Source organism: Netta rufina, assembly GCF_964035555.1.
Source record: "Netta rufina genome assembly, chromosome: 5".
Classification (NCBI taxonomy): domain Eukaryota; kingdom Metazoa; phylum Chordata; class Aves; order Anseriformes; family Anatidae; genus Netta; species Netta rufina.
In genome coordinates this window covers 38,900,373-38,923,281 of record NC_140128.1, presented here as the reverse complement: position 1 = coordinate 38,923,281, position 22,909 = coordinate 38,900,373, and the positions used below count along the sequence as shown (strand labels likewise).

The 22,909-nt window shown below is 44.4% G+C and overlaps 1 protein-coding gene across 1 annotated transcript; it reads left to right on the top strand.

The window, feature by feature from the left end:
* Positions 1-979: 979 nt before the first annotated feature.
* On the top strand, positions 980-18,817 carry LRRC74A (leucine rich repeat containing 74A; the record flags this gene model as incomplete). Its single annotated transcript, XM_084287920.1, has 14 exons — positions 980-1,007; positions 4,793-4,906; positions 6,485-6,660; positions 7,188-7,295; positions 8,055-8,151; positions 8,549-8,598; positions 9,376-9,457; positions 10,966-11,051; positions 11,377-11,571; positions 12,291-12,386; positions 15,107-15,250; positions 16,601-16,708; positions 17,348-17,433; positions 18,742-18,817. The coding sequence occupies 14 exons, from the start codon at positions 980-982 to the stop codon at positions 18,815-18,817; spliced, it is 1,446 nt and encodes a 481-aa protein (XP_084144046.1).
* Between the last annotated feature and the right edge of the window lie 4,092 nt (positions 18,818-22,909).

Sequence of the window (22,909 nt, the reverse complement as noted above, 5' to 3'; positions counted from 1 at the left end):
GTTTGCTTTGGGGTCAAACCTTCCACTGATTTATGCAGCATGTTTTGTTCTATATATAAAATAACCCTATCATGGCCTCTAATGACTGGACTAGTTGGGAGGTTTATGTAGAACCTAGGGAAACAAAGACACTAAAAATACCCCATCTCTAGGGAAACGGAATAAATGTATCAACCAGTTCTGCTCAACCTTTATCAGAAAGCCTCTTGTGTTACAATTTTGGTTCTAGCCAAAATGGAAAGGTTACAGAGACCTCAGTGTAAGTTATGCAAAATAGTAAGTGTTGAGCAAATTTAGCACCAACATCAGCTGGTGGGATGAATGAATACATGATTCGAGGCTCCGTTAAGTACTGACATGTTTACAAGCCACACTGTTACAGAATATATGGGGAACTTGTCAGCAGAGAAGCCTGAATCCATTCAAGACGAAGAGGCTGATACACTCGTTTTACCCTAAGCTCCTTTAAGACTGCACGTGCTCCAGCCTGATGTTCTCATGTGAAGCTGTACAAACCGCAGTGCTAACCCAGGGGGAGGGAGAGCTCTCACCAGAAGCCTGGCACCACTCTCGATATGCCTGGGGGTCTCACAGCCAAAACCTCATCCGCTCTCTTCTCCGTTACCGGGTGTTGATGCGATCCGAGCCCAAGCAGCGCTGGTTCCCGAGGCACCCAGAACCTGCAGACAGGATACGGAGGTGAGGTCACAGAAGAGCTGAGGGCACCGGGGTTCTCTTAACACCCAGCCAGCTCCTGCCACCACAAAACATCCTCGTGAGCAGTATAAATCAAAACGTCAACCTTACAACTAGCACTATTGCTCTTGGAGGCTTGTCAGTTGTAGCCGAGCAGCCGTGCTTTGTGTGCACACCTTAGAGGGAATGGTAGGGTCTAGGAGGTGGCTGCAAACCCCTCACTGACAGAAGAGAAAAGGCAAATAAACCCTCAGCTCACTGGTGCTGGCAAGGCAACGTACCCATGGAGAATGAGTCTGAGAAGGACACAGGTGTGGTGCTTACTTACCTGCTAAGTCACTTCAGAAATAGTTTGAAGTAGGCAAAGGTGGATCAGCAGGATCCGAGGGGGGGAAGGCAGCAGGGAGGCACCACCACAGAGAAATGGAGTGAGTAGGGACCGAAGGTACCAATGCCCAAACATTACAGCTGCCATCTGGGAGCTGGCTGCTAACAATCAGGCTGGCACCTTGCTTGGAGAACAAAATGCACCCTAAGCAAGATGGCCACTACCAGCTTCCCAGCATTTATGCCAGCTGCCCTTCGTTTCCCTTAATTTCCACAGATGTCAGAGCTCAGCACCACGTGAGGTGAGATCCTATTTCAACCCTCCCTTGCCTAGAAGGATGGGCAGACTTTTGAAGGTGGCAAGATAGTTCTGTGAATGCGCTAGCTGGAGTTAAGGTCTATGTCTGTAGTATTTTGCCTGATTTTCTAGCTTAGCGTGACTATTCCTGTACTGCTCCCTCATCAAATTTTATACTTGACCGACTTTGTCACAATGTGAGGGGAACTGGCTTTTTGCCCTGATAACTTTCAAGGTACAGTTGATTTATTGAAGTAAAGCAAAGAAATACTGAAAAGCAGTTGAGATCTTCTTAGTATGCACCAAGAGTTACCACTTATGCTAGTGCTAAGCATTTTCCTTATTAATAAATACAAACTCTTCATAGAAATACCAGTAATTGCCTTAATAATTCTTTTGTCTTCTTTAATTGCATAAGTAATTATATTTCTCAAATCTCAAAGCAAAACTTCTCAGTATCAGTACCTGTGGGAATGCTCATCCATTGTATACGCTGGTCTGAGTGTTCACTAATACTACGGGACTTTTTTAAAACAGATATTACACATCTGCTTCCAGTAATTACTGTGCTGCCAATGCTACCAGCAAGTTCTTCTCAAAGCTCAAAGCCTTTTTTGTGTTGTCACTTAGTCGTTACAAGTTAATTTCTTATTTTCCTTCATAATACAATTACTTTAAAATAATCAAATCTATGAGACAACTCTCTTTGGTTCTTGTTTTCTTGTATTTAAATAGAGCATAAAACAATTTTTCAAGTGTTATGTAGTCATTTTCCCTGATGATTGCTGTAATAGATGAGATCCTTTCTCAGGATGTCTTCCACTGTTTCAGAATAGCATTTGACTAAATATCTGTTCTTCTTTTTCCATAAAGATAATCTGTTTTGTTTTGTGTTTTTTGTTTGTTTGTTTGTTTTTTGATCCAGCAATAATAATTTACTATATGTGTGGGATTAGGCCCTTTTAGATAGCTTTTCTGCAAACCAGGCTTCTGTTCTTGGCTATAAACTCCTGAAGTTTTTACTCTGTAAATGGAGTCTGACATAATTAGTGACCTGCTATCAAGCCCAAGTGATTATATTAAAGTTAATATTTATTCTGTTGGGTTTTTTTGGACAGTATTAATTTCAAAAATATTATTAGGAAATATCTGGTCAATTAACAATTGGCTGCTGTTTTTCCTTACATATGGCATTTAATAATTCTGGGTAAAATGCTGGCTGAATCTGACTGATAGAAGCCATGAAGAGATTGGTATAACTATTAATCCTGCCATATTCCATAGGCAAAATGTTGTCAAAATTTCTGGTTGTTTTGCTTTGTGTCTTTTGGTGGTGGTGGCGGCCTAAACTATTCACACTAGGGGAAAAAAAATCTATATTTTCCCACAAGTATCTAACATTTGTTTATAATTTATCTAGAAATCTTCTGATATCCACATTGGCATGACCTAAAATAGGAGATAAAAAGTTGATAACCTTGGCTAGATGACCAAACCAGGACACAAGCCTCATTACTCATTCTTCAATAGCTGACAACTTTTAGAAGATTGGCTCCTAAATACTTTGCTTAAAACTTGCTTTTGTACAAAATCACATGCATCTTGTAGCAGTTTCTTCATAGATTCCTTCAACACTTTATACTCCTAGTTTAGTGTCTAGCCATATAGTTTGGCGCAGCACTTAATGAATGTAAAAAGTTGCTTCAATCTAAGCATTTACATTCGTATCATCTTGTCTGCATGCTGCAAAATGCTATGCTCCATTTTTCGTTGCTCCTGCTGAGTTATTATTCTGATGTATTTGTCTGCCTGATGTTCAACAAAGAGCTTTACTATCACAGCATCAGCTGCCACTGGGATTTATCATATATTTGTACAACACAAGAGGGAACGGAATAAAATAACGTGCCCAGAGAATAGGCATTGGTAGCCCAGCATACCAGAAGGGTTTTGCAGGTATCTGGATGCATCCCGTATCAGCCTTGCATCAAACCACGGAGTGACCTCCCCTCCTAGCTCCTGGTTCGTCACTGGTCAAAGCTGTGCCTGAAGAAGGCTGACCAGAAAGATGTGCCTGCAGCCCCAACGCCTCAGAAAAGGAGAGGGTGATAATGAATCTCCAGCCCTGCCTCTTTTCTCTGCGTTGATTCTAACAATGATGATTGAGAGTCAATGCTTTTTGAGTATCTGCCTGAATAACCCCTTGCCGGTATAACTATCTGAATCAGTGTTAATTCCTACAGCTCCACAGGGATCAGGGGACCACTTCTGGATCTACCTTGCAAGGCTCAAACCATGCAGTGCAGGGTTGGCTGGACACAGGACAGCCCCATTATCAGATGATAAAGTCTGGGTGGGTTTTGCATAGCATACAAACAGGCTGTCTGCCCCTCACATTAGGAAGTTTGTGGATGTCCAGCATCGTAGGGTCTTTGAGGAAAGAGGATCTGTGGTTACTATCATAGTATTCCAAATCTGTGTGAGTTCTTTACATGGGATTTAGACCTATTTTTACCTTTTCTTTTGCATTTCTCATGCTAAAGTAAACCCCTTTCCTTGAACAAAGAAAGTCTGGCAGAAGGAAAAGGCCTTAATGAAGGAGCTGCAGGGCTGGTTGAAATGCTGTGATGTGGGTGCCAGCTGGCCAGTTTTTTCCCTCAAGCAGGTCTGAGTGAACAGCCAAACTGCGAGCTCCATGTCATACATCAATCCTAAATGACACCCAGAAGGGCACAAACCAACAGGTCAACAGCCTGGAGCTCTAAAGCGAAGTAAGGAGTAAGGGAAGAAGGTGGTAAAGGCAGTGACAGGGAATCAAGTAAAGATTAAGAGTAGGGGAAGAAAGAAAAAGTGTAATTATTCACCAGGAATGATTTTGGCAAAACCATTCCTGATTCTGGTATGCATTTATTCCTCGTAAAGAGGAATTTTCCGAATTCTCCTTCTCTCTCAGTGTAAAATAAATTATGACCTGTACCACTTCCAGTGGGTCTGGTTACACTCAATCCCAATGTACAATAGCATTCAAACACTTTTGCCCTGCTTGAAGAGTACAACAAAGCATTCCCAGCCTGATAGCACAGGCAGCCAAGTGTCCTGCCAGTGCCTGGGGAAGCGTGAGGCAGTTCAGGAGAGCTGAAAGGAGCTGGCAGGGCTTTGGCTTGTAGATTTGTGGGAAAGTGGGATGGAGAGGGGAAATTTGCTGTTGTCTGACAGACTCCAAATCTGCGGAAGGGGAGGAAGGCAGCTCAATGGGGAGTGAAGACGTGAGCCCGTCCCCACGCCAGAGCCAGCACCATGTGGGTACGCAGTAGGGGGAGCGGTGGGCACAAAGCCATGCTGGGGCAGGAGCTCGTTTGCAGCTTGTTGAAGAGGGGTGCAGACTTCAGTGGGAGCTGTGGGAAGTTCTGTCACGTGCTGGGAGTCACAAATGTGCTGGCACTGACAAAATGAATCCGCTTGGTTTCGCAGCAGATCAGAATGAGGAGATATCAGACACCAGTGAGACTCCAGAGCCTCTGTCACCGCCCGAAGCCCCAGCAGAGAAGGCCACACAAGGCTCTGACATTGACCTAGAAGTTAAAGGTGAATATTTTCCGTTCATCTGCCCTCACTAGCTTTTCCCCTCACAGTCAGTGCTGCACCTACCAACAGGTATGTATCAGAAGTGGAGGCCACAGACACAAATGACCTGACATCCACTCCTTATCTGGCCATTGAGAAAGGCAGGGAGGATGAATTTCCCTCTAGGAGCTCTCCCTTTGACACCAAGCATTTCCTTCAACTCCTGCATATAGGCCTGTTCCTTTGTGCCTTCCTCCCTCCTCTAGTCCTTAATAACCAGCATTACCAGACCAGCTAGCTGAAGCCAGGGCTGGGCCTCAGGCCCTGTTTGTGTGCTCCTGATGAAATGCTGAATGCCAGCTGTGGTCTGCATGCCACAGATTTGCCACGATTGTCCTAGACTGTGCTGGTTGCTCTTATCTGCTGCCCAGTGAAGTCAGTCCTCTGGCTAAACAAGTCTTGCACTCATTTTTGTCACAGTAGGACTTGCCTATAATTTAGGATGAGTGCTTGCTGATTTGTTATAAATGGAAGGAAATTTAAAAAAATAAAATAAGAATGCAAGGAAAAAAACTTCTGTGAGAGGCCTCAGTTTGAACTGGAAAAATGGTTTTGACGAGAAGAGAATTTGTCTTGAGGTCAGACCATTGGAAGCATATAACAACATGGAGAAATATGAGCTCTAAGTATGGGGTTTGATGAAGGAATTCCAAATGACAGGTTTTTATGGAAAGGCAGCCGCCAGCTGCATTGATATGTCTCACTGCAGCTGTGTCAACAACACCCAGTGGCCAAGTTGCGAATGCTGGGATTCTTTCTGCTGTTCGTAAGCCAAGATGTTCTGAGCTGCCCTAGCTCTGCTGGCAATATCAGCTGTATGCTTCAATTAAAATTTAAAAGAAAAAAAAAATGATGAAAATGTTTTTGCCTGATGTCAGAAATTCTCAATTACACCAAGAAAGGTTTAGTCATATTGCAGACTGATGAGAAGCTACAGATGCCAAATGGAGAAGCAAGGAGAATACATTAACTCACGGAGGTGTGGGATGAAGGGATGGGGAGAACCAGAGGGAAGATAACTTTCAAAGAGTGAAACCCTTCTGTTGTTGCATAGTGTTACTTAATTTGGCTCCACCATGTAAAACTTTACCTAGGGCCTGAAGCAATGAGTCTGGCACAGCTTGTTGATAGTTCAGTTTGAGTCATGAATCAAGACCCAAAAAATAAGGTTCTCGTGAAGGCCGAGAGTAAGAGTTCAGTTGAGGTGGCTGCTTAGTTCTCTGCAGACCACTGGCAGGCTATCCCCATCTCCCACGTTGTCGTGGATGCTGAGGTAAGAACATCTCTGCTCCTCATCTCAACTTTCCAGCATCAGGAAGTGTTACAGATATTGGGGCAAGTCCTGTGCTTAGCACAGAAATGCCAAGAAACCTGTGTGAGAGTGATTGCTTTGGGGAATTATTCCCTCATACTTGTCAACTGTTCCTTGTGCAAGGGACCCTCTGAACCCAGAGGGAGTCAAGTGCTTGGGAGAAACCTCACAATATGGAGGGCAAGCACTGAATGCACCACTCATCAATATATATTTTTTCTCTGTAGATCCTGGGAGAGCCTTTGCAGGTGTTACGGGTGCAGAGCTGTATCTGGAAGCATGCAGGCTGATGGAGGTGGTGCCTGTCTCGCACTTCACTCAGAACTTGGCCAAGCCTTATATAAACCTGAACCATCATGGTCTAGGACCCAAAGGTGTCAAAGCCATTGCTATTGCTCTGGTGGTGAGTAGCTAGTAAGATTGGGACCACTGCTGCCAATGACAATAGGCATTTTAGGCCTCTCTCAGCCTTGGAAGCCACCACTGAATAAACAGTGTGGGAGAAAAAGTCCTACCTTCCACAAGGGAACCCCGAGCCTCCATTATATTTCTAATCACCTGCACAGGAAAGCTTTGTGTGGCAACTGCCGGCCTTTGCTGGAGTTACCCCAAGTTTTGCTCAATGGACAGGCCCAGGATGCCTGTCTGGGCAATTTGAGCTTGGATCTGAACCTGGCTCTCCATGGTGGCAAAAAGCAATGGAAAGTCCTATCTACTCAAGGCCTCAACAAAAAAGGGTCCCTCTTTTGTATGCCATCTTCCACTGCTCTAGCTATGCCATGTCTCCTGACCACTGTCCTCCTCAGGACCTGCAACACCTTGAGGAGTTTGGAGGAAATGTCCAGTGTCTGTTGAACTAAGGAAACTACCCACTTCAGTCACTTTTAATGTGTCTTTCATGTGTCTCTGTTTACCTTTGTGTCTTCCCAGTCCAATGCAACTGTCACCCACCTAGAGCTGGAAGACAACGGCATTCTGGCAGAAGGAGCCATATACATGGCAGAGATGCTACGAGAGAATTGCTCCCTTCAGGAACTGGTACCCAACCTGACGTAGTGTTTAGCCAATTGTATTGCTCACCAAGTTCAATCATCTGAGGAATTTCATGAAAGAAAACCAATTCATCCCATTCCAAGTTTGAACCAAATAACGGTTGCTTCCATGCAAAAAGATTCACATTCTGAAAGTCATATTTTATGCTCATGGAGTTTTAAAATGTGCAAGTTTCTAAAAAGCAGAAGCGTGCACGTGATGAGCCTGGTGAGGCTCCCAGAGCCTGGGAGCCTGGAACTGTTCTTTTCATTAGCAGATGTGACAATAATTACCAGAACTAGGTCTTTCTAGGTCATACTTAGCCAATGGAAAATATGTTTCGGTCAGGAACTTTTATTCTCCAGCATGATATGGGGAAAGTTTTGTAAATAGATTAAGGGAGTAATGCAAAACTTTCAGATATAAATCCTTAGGAATGTTCCTTCACTCTGAATCTGGGGTATGCAAAATGCATTTTACTAGGCCATGGGATGTGTTACATTGGAAAAAAAGATCCTTGGCCAAATGCCTCTTGGTTCACTGAAGACAATGATCCATGTGAAACTGATGGCTCTAGGACTTTGTTCCTGCTAGCAATGAACAGGGATCAAACATACCTGTAACTTTTATTAATTACTGCCTGGCTGGCACTTCTTTTTTTTGCTGATCTTGCATTATTCCCTTAATATCTTGGGCATTAAGGACACAATAAGGCTAATTCATTCTCTGGGCTTATCCTCCTTATCCTTCCTTGTTTCCTCCCAGAACATCTCCAATAACCACCTAGGCACAGAAGGAGCTGAAGCCATTGCCAGTTTGCTTTTGGACAACGCATCCTACCTCTATGCTCTTCAGCTCTCAGGTGGGCTGCATGCACCCAGTGGTAGCAGTGGAAGTGAAATACTGTGTGTTTCATTTCAGTCTCTCATCCCAAGAACATTAGTCAGACTCTCAGTTATGGCTCTGACAGGAACCCAGAGTGACAGTGTGGAAATCTAGATTTTTGTGATGTGATCAAAATAAATATTTGGCCAGCTAAACCTCCAGCACCTCTGAAAAACAGTCCTGTGTGAGAAATTTAGACAATTGCTGTGTCTCTCTTACATCTTGGGATAATTTTCCTCTGTGGTTTGGAGTAATGACTAACTTATCAAAGCCTGACATGGGCCATGATTAACTGGATGCTCCACCTCCTGTAGACCCCAACACAGTGCCAAGGGAAATATCAGCACATTTTTAACACACATTTTCCTCCCCAGGAAACAACTTCGGAGAGGAGGCTGCATCATGCCTTGCTGAGGCATTGATGGTGAGTTACCTGCAATCCAAGGTCATTTGCAGCCCTGGCTGTGTAGCAGACTCCTTGTCCTGAAGCTGCTGTTCACTTGGCATGATTTCACATGGCAATGCCCGTATGATTTCCTGGCATAATTCTGCTAAGTGCCTCTTGCTTAATTCAGAAATGAGGGAGGCTGGGAGGACAGAGAGAAGGATAGACTGAATTAACATTTCCTCAGGACAGCTGCGTGAGTCTGGCTGAGAAACAAACCTTCAGGGTTGTGTAACAACAACAGAAGAACATCTGGGTGATACCAAATTTTTGAGACACATAAGTAGCCCAGCTTCACAGCATTTTGCAATTCTTCAGCAAAAAGAAGCTTGACTTCTCTTCTTAGTTCCCGTCTCAAAGTTCCATTGGCACCACCAGAAGCTGCCATGAAGCTTTGGACTAATAATAGGAAGTGCTCTTGGTTGGGATGCAGTGGTGAGAGTGAAATAGGGGGCAGGAACAGCTGCAGGATGTGCTGCAGACCAGACATGAGCTGTGTAAGGGAAGTTTGCACAACACAAAGCCCCATTGCTTTTGCTGTCTTGGAAAGATACTCGCTGTGATGTTATATGCCTGGCAAAGCTCTGTCTCGGGGTACACAGTGCTGTCATCTCCATGCTGATGAACCCCCATGTGCTGGAGATGTCAATGTGTTTGATATCCTTCTGTTTCACCCTCATGTGGGGGCCTCAGCGCGGCAGCTGCCTGCAGCTGGCTGGAAGATCTCATTCTCCCTGCACATTTGTCTCTTTTCAGGGCAATTACCAAGTGAAGAAGCTGGATCTCAGCCACAATGAGTTCTCTGAGAAGGGAGGACAGCTCCTGGGACAGATGCTCGGTAACTTAATCCATTAGTCCCCCAGAGGCAGGATTGCCAGCACACTTACTGGGAGACACGATGGGGTCAGCACTGTGAACACGTATTTCCTTCTCCAGCAAAATGTCCCATGCCATGATCTGGTGGGTAGTGCAAAATACTGGACTTAGGGCTTCCTGGCTGGTCCCCCTACTCACCCTCATCAGCACAGGTGACTAGCAACTACATTTGACTTCTATATCAGAAGATATTTTATTTTTTTATAGCCCAAACCCTAATAGCTTGAGTCATTGTACAGCAAGCAGCAAGGGAAACAGATTAGAAAGAAATAAAATAAAGTTGCCTTATTTAGCTGGTCAAAGTAAGTTCCAGAGCGTGTAGTAGCCCTGGAGAGGGAATGAAAAATAACAGTAAAAGTCTTTCAGGAATCTCAGGTGCTGTTAGTGCACTGGGAAAGCCTTGCAGGAATATCTGATGGTATTTCTTCCCTCGGTGTTCCCAACACACCTGCTATTGTAACAGCCACAAGCCTGTGACCAGAGCATCCTGTGTGCCTTATGCATTCCAGTAATACAAAGCCTTCAGATTAATCAGCACTTTCCTTCTCCCACTGATATGAACCTGCTTCTAACTGCAGTCAGTGTCTTTAAAAGATGAATCTGCGGTGAGGGACACAAGGCACTGTGCTCCTGCCCTGGACAAGCCTGCAGGGAACTGAAGCATCAGTGCTAAACCTCGTGACCCTCCCAGCCCAGAAAAACGCATCTCCAAACCAGAAGGCCTTACGGCCCTTCTTTCATTCCCTCCAGCCAGCTCACTTGAGGCAGGAGCTGCGAAGATTATTGCAGAATCTGTTACTTTTCTGTGTTCCTTTTTCTTTTAAGGGAATATTTTTAAGCCAGCTAAATTCACCATCTGCCTCCGTCCATCCTCCCATCCATGGAAAATCTGGATGAGAAATTCTGTCTGAGAATGAGAAGCGTTGGCAGCAAGTCCTACCCCTCCCAGTGTCACAGCAGGCCCGAATGAATTTGCACATACCCTGCTCTAAGTGGAATTTACACTGCGAGGTGTGCTCTGCATGTGAATTGGCACCGGCACATATACAGCTGGGCACAGCTACTATAGGAAGCTGAATTCCTCTCCTCTGCTAATCAAACACAGGCAGAGCAAGTCTTGGTATTTTAGATGTGGCAAAGAGAATCCAGACGTTCTTCACAGTGGGAAACACAGACAGTGTCTACTGGTGGAAGAAATCCTTCCACTCTCTTCCTCCCTCCCTACTTCATAATTCATTCTGTGATTAAGTCGGAAAAGGCTGTCTTCCCTCTCTGCTTGTGACCAGCAGCCACTCTCTGTTCTGTGGATGCAGTGGAAGGGAAGACTCTGTAGGTACAGGATCCTCTTACAGCAATTAATGAAGGCCAAGGCTGAATCCCCTGCAAACTTCCTCTTAGCCCCTAACTATGGGTCAGCATTTGTGTCTAGACCACTCTTCAGGAGCTAACACCTCCATTTCTCTCTCTTAGCCAACAACACGGCACTGGAGATTCTGGACCTGAGCTGGAACCACCTGAAGAGGAAGGGGACTGTGGCACTTGGCACAGGTCTCAGGGTAGGAACACTCCTGTTTTGTGACACCCTGGTTGAGACACTGACTGGGAACGCACATCCCTGAGGTCTGAGCAGGGTTCAGTAGCTCTAGTAAGGCTCATCCTACTGACAGCAGGAGTCAGTGCCAGGAGAAGAACTAAAGCAGTGAGTAGGACGGGTGACTCCCATGGATGGAGAAACCGTGGTGACATTGCAGAGCTGCTGGGTTCACTGGGGCTGGGCTGGGTGTGACTTCAGAGATGCTTCTGTCTCATCCAGGCAAGAAAGGGTAGAGTGGTACACATGGTGGGCATGCAGCAGCTGAGATCTTTCTTCTCTTCCTGGAGGGCAATGGTGCACTGAAAATCCTCAACCTCTCTTGGAACAGCATTGGGAATGAGGGAGCACAGGCCCTGGGAGAAGCTCTCAAAGTCAATAGCACGCTGGTTCACCTGGACATCAGCAACAACCAGATCAACAACGAGGGAGCCAAGAAGCTCTGCAGGGGCCTTGAAGTCAATGGAAAACTCGAAGTCCTGAAGGTAAAACAAAGCCCAGGCAGGGCTCTTTCATATATTTCTTCATATATAACTTCCACTGCCTCACCAGAGCAACGCCACAGCACTACCTTGAGGTACTGGTAGTATTATCCCCAAGGAGTATTATCAAGTCCTGGAAGAAGCCAAAATTGCCTCCTAGTAAGCCAGGGATCAATAATCCTGAAAGGGGGCAAAGCTGAATGAACAGCCAAACTAGCTTCAGAGGTTAAGCTTGAAAGCTAGTATGTCTTCTCAATCCAAAATCATTCTGTAGGAATTCAGCTCAGAAAAGTCAGCTTGCTTATGAGCTGGATTCTCAGCCAAATTTAACATCACCATCCTTGCAAATTCCCCATTCAGATGAACTTTAATAGCAAGCACATCTTCAAATGCAGTCCATTGCCTCAGCCTCTCCCCATCACATGGCTGAGCACAACCCACATCAATACGCCCCTGCAACAGATGTAAGGGACCTGACATGGCAATCTTCACACGTGGAGGCAGATGGAGGCTGAGAAGGCAACTCCACTGGGAGGCTGCAGTGCAGAGTTTTGGGTGACAGAGACGAGGTCATGAAATAAAGAATAAACCCATCACAAGGGACCAGTTATTCTACAGACCTACTGAAGGACAGGAAGAAAGAGTCACTGCTAAGGGTACAGCATGCCTCCTGCATGAAATCCTCACTCTTACTATGCCTGTCTACATCTCTTCTCCCACAGATGGCCAATAATCCCCTGACCGTGGAGGGTGCCACTGCGCTAGTGACATCTGTCAGAAAGAACCCCAATTCCATGATGGAGGAGATCAACATCTCAGTAAGAGCTTATGTGCTGGAAAGCCTCAAAGTCCATACACTATACATTTTTAGGAACTACATGAATCCCAGAGCTGCCCCCTTCCAAACCTGTTCTGAGACTTGCTGCCTGCTTCATTTATGCACAGCCATTGATAAAAACGGCAGCCCTTCTGGGAACCACATGGAAATTATAGGACTCTAGCCTAGCTCTGAAGAGATGTACCTCTAGTATCACCATGTTTCACTCCCATTTTGCAGTAGCAGAGCAAGAGCAAGAAATGAATTCACAGTGGAGGATGAATTCTGTCTCCCTCCAGGGTAACCTGAGATGGTAGATACCATAAAGTGCTTTGATATTCTGTCACGATGTAGAGGAGCAGAAAGATGCACTGAAAGCAAAGTGATTTTATTATAAATAAATAAATAAATAGAAGCTAATGTGGAATGAAAAAAAAATCAGAGAGGCCAAATCTTAGTATGCATTTCCCTCTGGAGCTGGATGGTGGTGTGACATATTGTCGGAACCTCATGTGCTGCTTCCAAAATGACAGACACAGAAAGAGTGAAGAGTGGGTATTCCTCTAGGGCAGACATTTTTTTCTGCATAAATTAACATCAAAGAGAATTATTTGCCAAGTCTGCAAGGAGTCAGGCCTCATTTTACGTAAGAAAACTAAAACAGGCTGTGTGTGGATAAAAGACTTCATTATAGTATCCATGGTTCTGTTCGTTCAGTTACTAATAATCTAAACAATTCATCAACTTGGAAAGAGTAAGATATTTTGGTTAAATTCTGAGCAATCAAATTATTGAAATGCATTTATTTAAATGGAGCCACCCGAGAAATTTTGAGGCAAGGAGTTAATTAACATAAAGAGTCTTCAATACAACAGAAATCTCACGACGTATTTCTGCTTGTCAGGGTTAAATGATGCTCTCTTCTCCTTACCCCTCAAAAAGTCTAAACTACCTGGCATTTCTTAAGATAAATAGTTGATGGCATAAATTGATGATGACATTACAGGATCCCAATCAAATGTTTGTAGGTAAATGCCTCATCTCTCTGGCAGACTTCCTTCCAGCTGTGATGCAGGAAGTCTTGCATTTCATTTCAGAATATCTGCAAATACACATCTCCAAAGATCTGCTGCTGTCTTAAACCTTTAAGAATTTAGCAAAGGTTGTAATCTCTAACAGGAAACACAAGGGAAGACATAAACAAAAGCCTTTTCTGCCCCTTTTCCCAGTGATAAAAGTTTATCTTGACTTTCAAAGAATGAATAATTAGTGTGTCTGTAAGAAGAGTTTCAAATAAGGATCGTATCTAGAAACTTCTGCATGGGTTTGACAGCGTTAGCAAAGGTGAAGCGATAGAAAGGCATGTTTTTAATGATGTAGTTTATTGTTTCTGACAACATTTCTAAGCACAACTGTTCCCCACATTCCTTCCATAATCTACTCTTTATAGAGCTTCAGCTTGCAGTTACTGGCTATCAAATATTTTAAGGGAGGCATGAATCAAAGCAGCTAACATACCCATCTTCCCCACCATAGTACAAAAGAAAATGCCATTACCTAGCAGCTGCCTGTGTGTTGTTTTTTCCAAGCTGTTGGCTGACTGTGTCAAAGATGCAGAAATCCACCGCCTGGCTCCCTCCAGGTGACCCCAGCAAGGTTTGTCAGGCCAGGCACATTGTTATGTGCAGCTTCTGAGCTCACACTGGTGGTCTGCTGGCTTTCTGCTGGGGATTTGGCCAGGCTGGTAAGCCTTGGAGAAAGCTGGCTGCAGGCAGAGCGTGTGCTGGGCTCCCAGGACTGAGATGCCCTGTTACCCTGCACTCTGCAGGGAGCTCATCAATGAGCCACTCTGCACCCATAAAAGAGTTGATTCTGAATGAAAGCCAGTAAGCTCAGCCAGACCCAGACTAGTTCAAGACTGTCCTCAAGCAGTTGCAATCAAGACCTCATTGCAATGTAGAAATCTTCAGCTAAAAAGACGCTGTAAGAATTCATTGGGATACATTATAAACATACTTCAGGGGAAAATACTATGCTTGATGCCATGGGAACTTCCTACAGTATCAGAAAAGAGAAGCTTTCATGACTTTCCTGATACTGAACTGCCCTGAAATTTCCCACAATTAAGTATGTAACTAGCATAATATATGAACAATTATATTTTCCTACCATCACAGACATGAACAAAATCTAAGCTATGTTTTCAAAATATCAGTCAAGATGAGAGTAAATTTGTTGTAACTTAAAGAATTTGGAAGAATAAATTATAGTGGCAACAATATTTTACTGCTAGCTTGCTTTCCAACTTCACAAAACCCTACAACAGGACACTGTGCTGCTGCCCATTCTGTAAGTACTAAAACAGAAAACTGAGTCTGAGGTCTTATAGGGGTATCAGGAGTGAACAAGAATCACCCAACATAAGAGGTCTTCAGTGCAGACATTTACCTAATGTACATCTACCTTGCATCAAATTAATTTCTACAAAAGTTAACAGATCCTTTTCTAACTCAAACATGAGAAAAGAGAAGGAAGAAGAACAGTTATTTAGGGTTGGGCTTCTGTGGGATTCCTCAAAGTGAAGAGTAGAGATGGGAAATGGCAGCACCCTTAGGAGAGAATGCTTACTGTTGACTGTAGATGGATTTGTTAATGAAAGCAAATCTTTGTCATTCTCTGGGCATGCACGCTGACTGCAATCTCCTTCCTCCTATGAACCAGAACGTGTTGGTGAATGAAAATTTTATCAAGTTGCTGGATTTTGTATGTCAAATACGTCCTGAACTAGATGTCATCTATGGTGAAGTTGAAGGCCGTATCTCCAAGATCCCCAAGCAGCACCCAAGTCCTATGAAACTGATTCAGGTGAGCTACTGAACTTTGTCCACAGCTCCCCTGTGCACAGTACACAAGCCCCAAGCACCTGGAGGGAGGGAGGTTGGAGGGGGTAAGCTTTCTTCCATGTGGGAAATTCAGTCAAATTCCTTCAGAAAAGTATACTCATAATCACTATTGCATGTTCATTTATCTTATTCCACGCAGATTGACTAAGCAAATCCTTTGATTTTCAGAAGATGAATGCCTTGTGATCTGAGGGAACTGGTCTAAAAAAAAAAAGTGTTTTTTGATTTGCATAGTTGCGATTTAGTAATAATCATCCCATACCTTTGTATGACATCATTCATTCACATAGTTCCCTTTAAAATGCGCATCCAAATTATTTCTTCTACAGCTGAGAATACAAAGAGGAGCTGTACAGTTTGACAGGTTTCAAAAAGCAATGGCAGAGATGAAAATATAAGCAAACCCTAACTGCTATAATCACTGAACAGCATTGTCTGCCATTTCTGTCTGAGTAGATGTTTGCTAGCTGCGGAAAACAAACTGATGGATTTTGGGTTTGACCCAAAGGAGCGTGCATCCTGCTCACCCAGCCCACCACAATAGACCCTTTCCTGGTAGTTGTGATTTAGCATCCGAATGAATGCGCTTCGTAAAAAATAGACTATGGTTATATAAACAAAACCTGCTCTAAACAGAAATGGCTTGGCTTTTTAAGGCCTGTAATTTTTACGAATAGCAGCAGATGGTGCTGTCCTCCTTGCTGGAAGGCACTGGAGCACCGCTGAGTTAGTAACGCTTCTGCATTACCAGCTTCATTGTGCTTTTCTAGCTGCTGTTCAGATTTTTAGCTAATTGGGTGAGACGTTGCTGTAGACATGGCTTCAGCTGAAATTAAGTAAAAGTTTGGGCTGTTAGTTCACATCAAACAGTGCCTCTGTCATTCACGGCTAGCGACACACTAGCATGCTTTGCAGTTTTTAATAGTTACGGCACCCAGACGTGTTCTCCTTTGGGCAGACAGGAATTAGAGAAGAGCACGAGTGATCAGGGGAGGACTGGCTGTAGGTTGGACAGCCTAGCCAAGTGGTGCTGGTGGGATGAGGACCAAATAAGCATGCACAGCTTGGATATAGGTTTACTACTGTGACCTGTTTTGAGGGAGAGGGTATAACTGAGAAGAATGGGATTAGCCTGAGTAAATGTATTTTCTTCTGATGGTGCCTGCATAAGGAGTTAAGGACTCATTTATCTCAGGGATGGGCTGAGTAAAGGCAGGGTGACAGGCGGAGGAATAAGAGGAGAGCTTGTGGCACCTATCAGCAGCTGTCTCAGCTCATGGTTGTGCCTGTGTTTTCTCTCTGCTTCTCTTAGAAATACTTGAATGAGCACAACCTACGACTCTGGGACTTTTTTCAGAAAATTGACGAGGACGGAAACATGAAGATCCCTGTGACAGCCTTCCGGAGAGCCATGATTCAGGTGTGCCCCAGAAAGCATGGCCAGGAGGCTCTCCTGACAGGGTACTGCTCTGGGAAAACCCCTCTGCGGCACCACAGCCACCAGTCAGCCCTGCTGGTGATGTTCCAACTAGAAGGCTAAATTCACAAATTTACCCACTGCAAAGTTGAGCCCTCAGCAAGACCCAACAGAAATGCTGTGACATCCAGTAAATACTGCAGAGGGCATCAGTGATTATGGATCACCTCTAGAATATCACAAAAGCCTTGTAACAACAGAGCTCAGATGTTTGTATAGGATATACCTACAGGATCTTGAAAGATAATTATGTCTTACTGCTATGGGAAAGTGAATAAGAGACATTTAAATCCCTGCCCCTGCACACTGAGTAAACAAGTTTCTTCCTGCCAAAACCACTATGGTGCTTGGATCAGTAGTACTGGTCAGCTTTCCATGATGTTATTTTACATCCTTACCAAAAAAAAAAAAAAAAGCTATTTTTATCCTCCCCAGCATCACTCTGGATTTTTACATCCCATTTTTTTCTATGAATCAGGCTATCTCCTCGCCTATTAAAAGACGACCAGGTCCCAGTCTGACATGGAGGATTTTTCTGCTTTAACGTACCCAGGTTTGCTAGCATTTCTCTTCTTCTCTTAGCAATCAAGCATTCCACTGGATCGAGTCCAAATTAGGGAATTAGTGCGCCAACTGGACCGGAATCAGACAGGGATTGTGGACTACAGGTGAGTGAGTGACTCCACTTGCTGTCCTGTCCTGTGTTTCCTTTCTGCTTTGGCACAATACCAAGTAAACACATCCTCACTCACTTTAGGAGGTGAAGGGACATGTGTTTTTGGCCTGTCCTGCAACGTGACCAGACATCACTTACCTAAGTGGAAGGCAGATCACACAACACCTTGTATGCTTAGAAGCCCCACTGGGTCAAGCTAGAAGTCAGTATTACTTTTCTGTTCTATAAACTTGCTGTGCAAGCGCACGGATCTCAGAGCTGAATGGCATTTTCATTCACGCTCATAAGCCTGTGTGAGAAGCATCAGTTCAACACTGTTCTCCCCCTGAAGCTACAGTACGATTTGCAAAGACAGCATATCTGTGCCTTCAGACCTTTTCCTCCATCCTCGGGGACTCCTATTTTTTCCTTCTCTCTGATCCTTCTTCTTAGGAGACCTAGTTTTCCCTGGAAACCCACCTTCAAACTACAGAACTTTTCAATCTCTTGAAAGTGCATCTTTCTTAGTGCCTGTAGCAATCATGTCCAAGTTCTGAGAGTCTGAGCAGTCAGCAGCAAACTCCTTGGAGGTTGTCAGTCGCTGCAGGCTAAGCCATTTGTCATTGGACCACAAATTTCCCCTTAGATTTGCAGTCAGCTCTGACATGTGACTCATCATCTGAAAGCCCTGTTAACCGTGGCCAAATATTCCCATCCCTCACTACATACTGATGGGTTTAAATGTGTGCTGCAGTCTAGTGTTAAGGCTAGAAGCAATGGGTCAGCTTTGCAAATCTTTTCACCTCTTAGCCTCCTAACGTCTTCAAAGAGCAGCTGAGAAGCGAATGACTTTGTTAGATCCAGTCTTTATTCCTTTGCGTCTGTTGGTGCTGTGCTAGAAGCATCTGTTCTCAGGCACTACATGGGCCTTAGCCTGGTTAATCTTGAATCAGAGGTTACATGGGGTTCCCAGTTACTTTAGGCACAAACTACAGAACTGTGGCTGAGCAGTAAGCAAACCAGGAACTGTTGAAACCCAGTGGACGACAAAGACTGCATTCGATGCCATTAATGCTGCTGAGCTGATATGTAGGGGAAAAAAAAAATACAGATTTCTACTCCTTATGTGCATTTTAGCACTGTAGCATGTGTGTTAATGGTAATCACTTTGTAGATGAGTCAGAAGAGTTGTGACCTTTGTTGTCCTTACTGTGCCCACCTCAGACTGGTTCCTCAGGGTCCTATCAGCAGCTTAAAGAATCTGACAGGCAAGATTCACTTTACTAGATCAATATTTTTTCATCTTTTTCTTTTGAATCAGTCACCTAAAAGAGCAGAAGCCAGCACAGAACCCTGTGGAAGGGAAAATGAAGGAAGAAGAGAAGGAAGATAAGTAAAAATGAAGCAAGGAGGTGTCACCCAGTGAAAGGTAGTAGGAGAAACACTGACTCTAAAACACTGAAAGCTAAGAGTGGCCCTGGGCTTGGGGAGGTCTGATGCTGGAGAGCTCTGATAGTGTAAGTCATTGACTGTGGAAATAAACTTGGTGTTCCACTGCACAGCAGGTCTGGTCCTTTTGTTTGGGAGCAGAACAGACTGGCTGGTTACCAAATCATTCTGCATGCTGACAAAGCTGAACTTATTTTCAGAAACAGCGCGCAAAAGCTGGAATGGGGAAACCAAGAAAATTCATATATTGTTATTATCCCATTTAGAAGGAAAGCACATGGACAAAGACTGGAGCAAGTGCCCTGCAGACGGCCCCTACCAGACTTAGCTGCTTTGATGCAGAGACCTTTGCAAGAAGAACTAAATTAATGTGAAACTACAGCTAATGCTGCTTTAAAAAGTTATGGGTAATAGGAATTTTATTAAATAGCTCCATGGGAAAAGATATGCTAGAAGGGTGGGATCCATAACTGATTTTAAATGGCTCAGATACTGAACTGCTTTTTTTTAAATCAACATAAAAAGCTAACAAAGAAAGATTTCACCAACCCTTAAGAAGTAATGAAAGCCTTGCATATACTAATATTTACAAATAAATGATAAAAAATATCATCAGAGAATCATGGAATGGCTCGGGTTGGAAGGGACCTTAAAGATCATCTAACTCCAACCCCCTGCCATAGACAGGGATGCCACCCACCAGATCAGGTTGGCCAGTATATACATGTGCAGATGAGCAGATCCACAGGAAGTACATTTTGCCATGTGAGCAACTTCCAACATAGACTATACCACAAAAAAAATAGGAGAATTGAGACATGTTGGCCAGCAAGAGGAGAGGAAACAGAAGAACTCCTTTCACTACCCATTCATTACACCCTTTTCACTCTCCATCCATTCACTAGATGACCTTTAAGGTCCCTTCCAGCCATCCTATGATTCATTCTATGAATTCTCAACTGGAAAAAAAATCTTCCATTAGAGTTCAGGTGGCTCCAGTGTCTCCCGAGAAGCCAGCCTGACTGCTGACATGAGGGTGCTGCTATGGCTGCTCAGTAGTCATCTTCAATACACGACAGACTCCTAGCCTTTATCTCATTACCCCAGCCAGTCTGTGTCCTCTGCTGTCTGTGACAATCCCCCAGCTACTCACAAGTCTATGGACACTTATTGTACACACACGTCTTTCTTCCAAGCAGAAGAATGCCACCCGTTCAATCATTCCTCAGAGGACAGACTCTGATGGTCCTTGTTTCCCTTCTCTGAACCGTTCCCAGATGGAATACATGGGAATAAGAAATGCAAAAAGCATTCAGGACATTGGGGAGTTTGCACAGACATAACACGGCGGGGTTTGTTGTTGTTCTCTTTTCCTTTCCTAATCATTCCTAGCATGCTGTTAGCTTTCCTCAGCCGTTACTGAGCACTGAGGCGTGCTTCCACAGCACCACACACCAGACCTGCAGCATCTTCCTCCTGAATACCGCGGCCCACCGTGGAGCCCACCCTTTCCTACGTGACAAGCAGGGAGAGGGGCGGCGTGCCTGCCATTTTACAATCAAGAGCACTTTCTTCTTCCTAAGGCAGAGCTGCTGAGACACCGCTCCTGCTGCAGGGCTCTGCGACTGCCGGCGCCGGCCACCAGATGTCCCCTCAGCACCAGCGCTGGGGCGGGGAGCGCGGCCCGGGGCCTCCCCGCCCTGCAGGCGCCAGGCCCCGAGACCCAGCGGCCGGAGGCCATTTTCAGCCCCTCTTCTGGAAACGGCTCCCTGCCTTCTTTCCTAAAGTAATGCTAAATTTCACGCCCTGGTGTCTCTCGGGGCACACCTTTGGGTGTGCACGGGGAGGTGTCCCCGCTGCAGGGCAGTTTGGGTCCCTCTCGGCCCCGCTGCGGCTGCTGCAGGTGCCCACAGGCCCAGGTGCGCTTGCCCAGCATTTCTGGAGGGGCTGCTCTTTAAAACTCACGGGTCATTTCTCAGCCCTTCTCCAGCAGCACCAAACTTGTTGACCAAGTGGTCACCATTCACTGCCAGTGTAAAATATCTATGTGGCTCGTTTCCCCGCAACCCCCAAAACTCCCATTTTGAGTCTCTTTTTCAGCCTCAGAGGCGTACATTACAAACACCAAAATGTGCAGGCTGAGAACTAAGGCTGGAGGCTATCAGATGTTTGGGGCCAGCTAACGATTTGTATCTGTGCAAAAAATAGTGGTTTTCTGTTTTTGTTTTTCATGACTGGCAACCATTGTTACCTCACAGAGATGATGATTTAGGAAAACCCAGATTTTCTTCCAAAATGAACCTCTTGGCTTATCAGCACGCAGATGCTCTATGAGTCAGTTAAGCTGGATCAGAGGTGAGAAGTTTCTCACCATTTCTAGACTTGTGTGGAAAAAAAAAAGACTAAGATTGGCTTTCTGGGTACTGACAGCAGAGAGTGAGGGCTGTGCTCCACTGTCCAGAGAGCACCGTGTTTGTTCTGCAGCTCAAGGGTGCACTTCTGAGCAGGGAGTAGCACGTATATACTAGGAAATATCTTCATCTTTTATTCCTGCAGCATCTTGGGTTTGTCTTGCATATGTTACACATGAATCTTTATCTCATGCACAGTGCTGTTGTGTATTAGTCATGCATTACTATTCTGCTTAGGTTTGCACAGAACTGGCTGCCCAACTAAACTGATTTGTCCAATTATCACCCTTGAGATTCTAGATTAGATACAGCCATCAAAAACACAGTCTTCTGTAAGAAAACAACATAATCAAATATAGATGGGTACTGGCCGGCGGCAGGTGTGACTTTTATTTATTCGAGTGTCCACTTAAACTCCAGATTCAACAATGATGTGGCAGCTAGGTTGTACCTTTACACCACGGAAAACCTCCAGGGAGACTGGATGGTTTCTTTCACAGAAAGAGAGAAAGAGAAAGCTGATGAATTTGTGCCCAAATTTCTAGCTCCAAAAGGGTTTAGATAAGTTAAAATTATCTACTTCACCAAATGCACGAAATCTAAAGAAAATGAATCTCTCTGGAGGATTTAGGTGAAACCTTATGTCCTTTTGTGTGGCTCGATGCAACTAAAATAGCAAAAAACTGTAAGTGCCAGTGAAAATTTTAATTCTCCAAACTCACATGCAAGCAAGCAGAGCAGGGGAGGGATGTGGTTGCAGTGTTGCAGAGTCTCTCTGAACACTCTCGGATCAATAAAGCTTTTTTAAGCTTGGTGGCAGCATTTGTCCCCGTGCTGGCATTTCAGGGATGAACTGAGGTAGGTGCTGAGCAGGGATGGTCTGGGAGTGGAACATGAATTGCTCGGTTGATCCCACACCTGTGAAATGGTGCAGAAGGAAATGTTTTGGCTGCCATAAATTAAGGCAGCTCTGAGACTCATCTAACATACTTCAGGAATTCAGCCTGCCAGCACAAAATTGGGCAGTGTGGAAAGCTGGCAGAACAAAATCTCTGCATATTCCATGGGCTGAGAGAGTGACACAGCTGAGTAACATTTTCAGATCTCTTTGATATTAGAAAGCAAATAACTACCATTAAGTAACATGTTTTGAAAACACAGCATGCACACCACAGTATTTAATGTGCTAGCTAGTTTAGATGAATCTCTGGATCTCACAGGGAAAATCATATTTCTGTTACGGATTTCACACAGCAGAATGAGGCCCAATTCGGATTGATTTCCTACCGCCACTGCAACAACTATGACAACACAGCATCGCATTAAAAAAAAAAAAAAAAAAAAAAAACCACTGCTAATCAGAATCTCTGGAAATCTCTGAGTAACTACAAAATCTAATGCTACATGCAGTTATCTCAGCTTGTTCATGTTTAAGATCTTTGATCTGTCTAGCTGAGCTGGCCGAAAGGGTTTTGGCTTTTCTTTCAAAGAAGAAATCTCACAAGCTGCAGAAGTGTGTACACTGATACCAGTCTTCATCTTTAAGCTTGCATCAATAGTTCTTTGTTCCAAAGGCCTCCCATCCATCTAACGAGTATATCAAAAGATGTTCTGCATTTATCAGTGGAG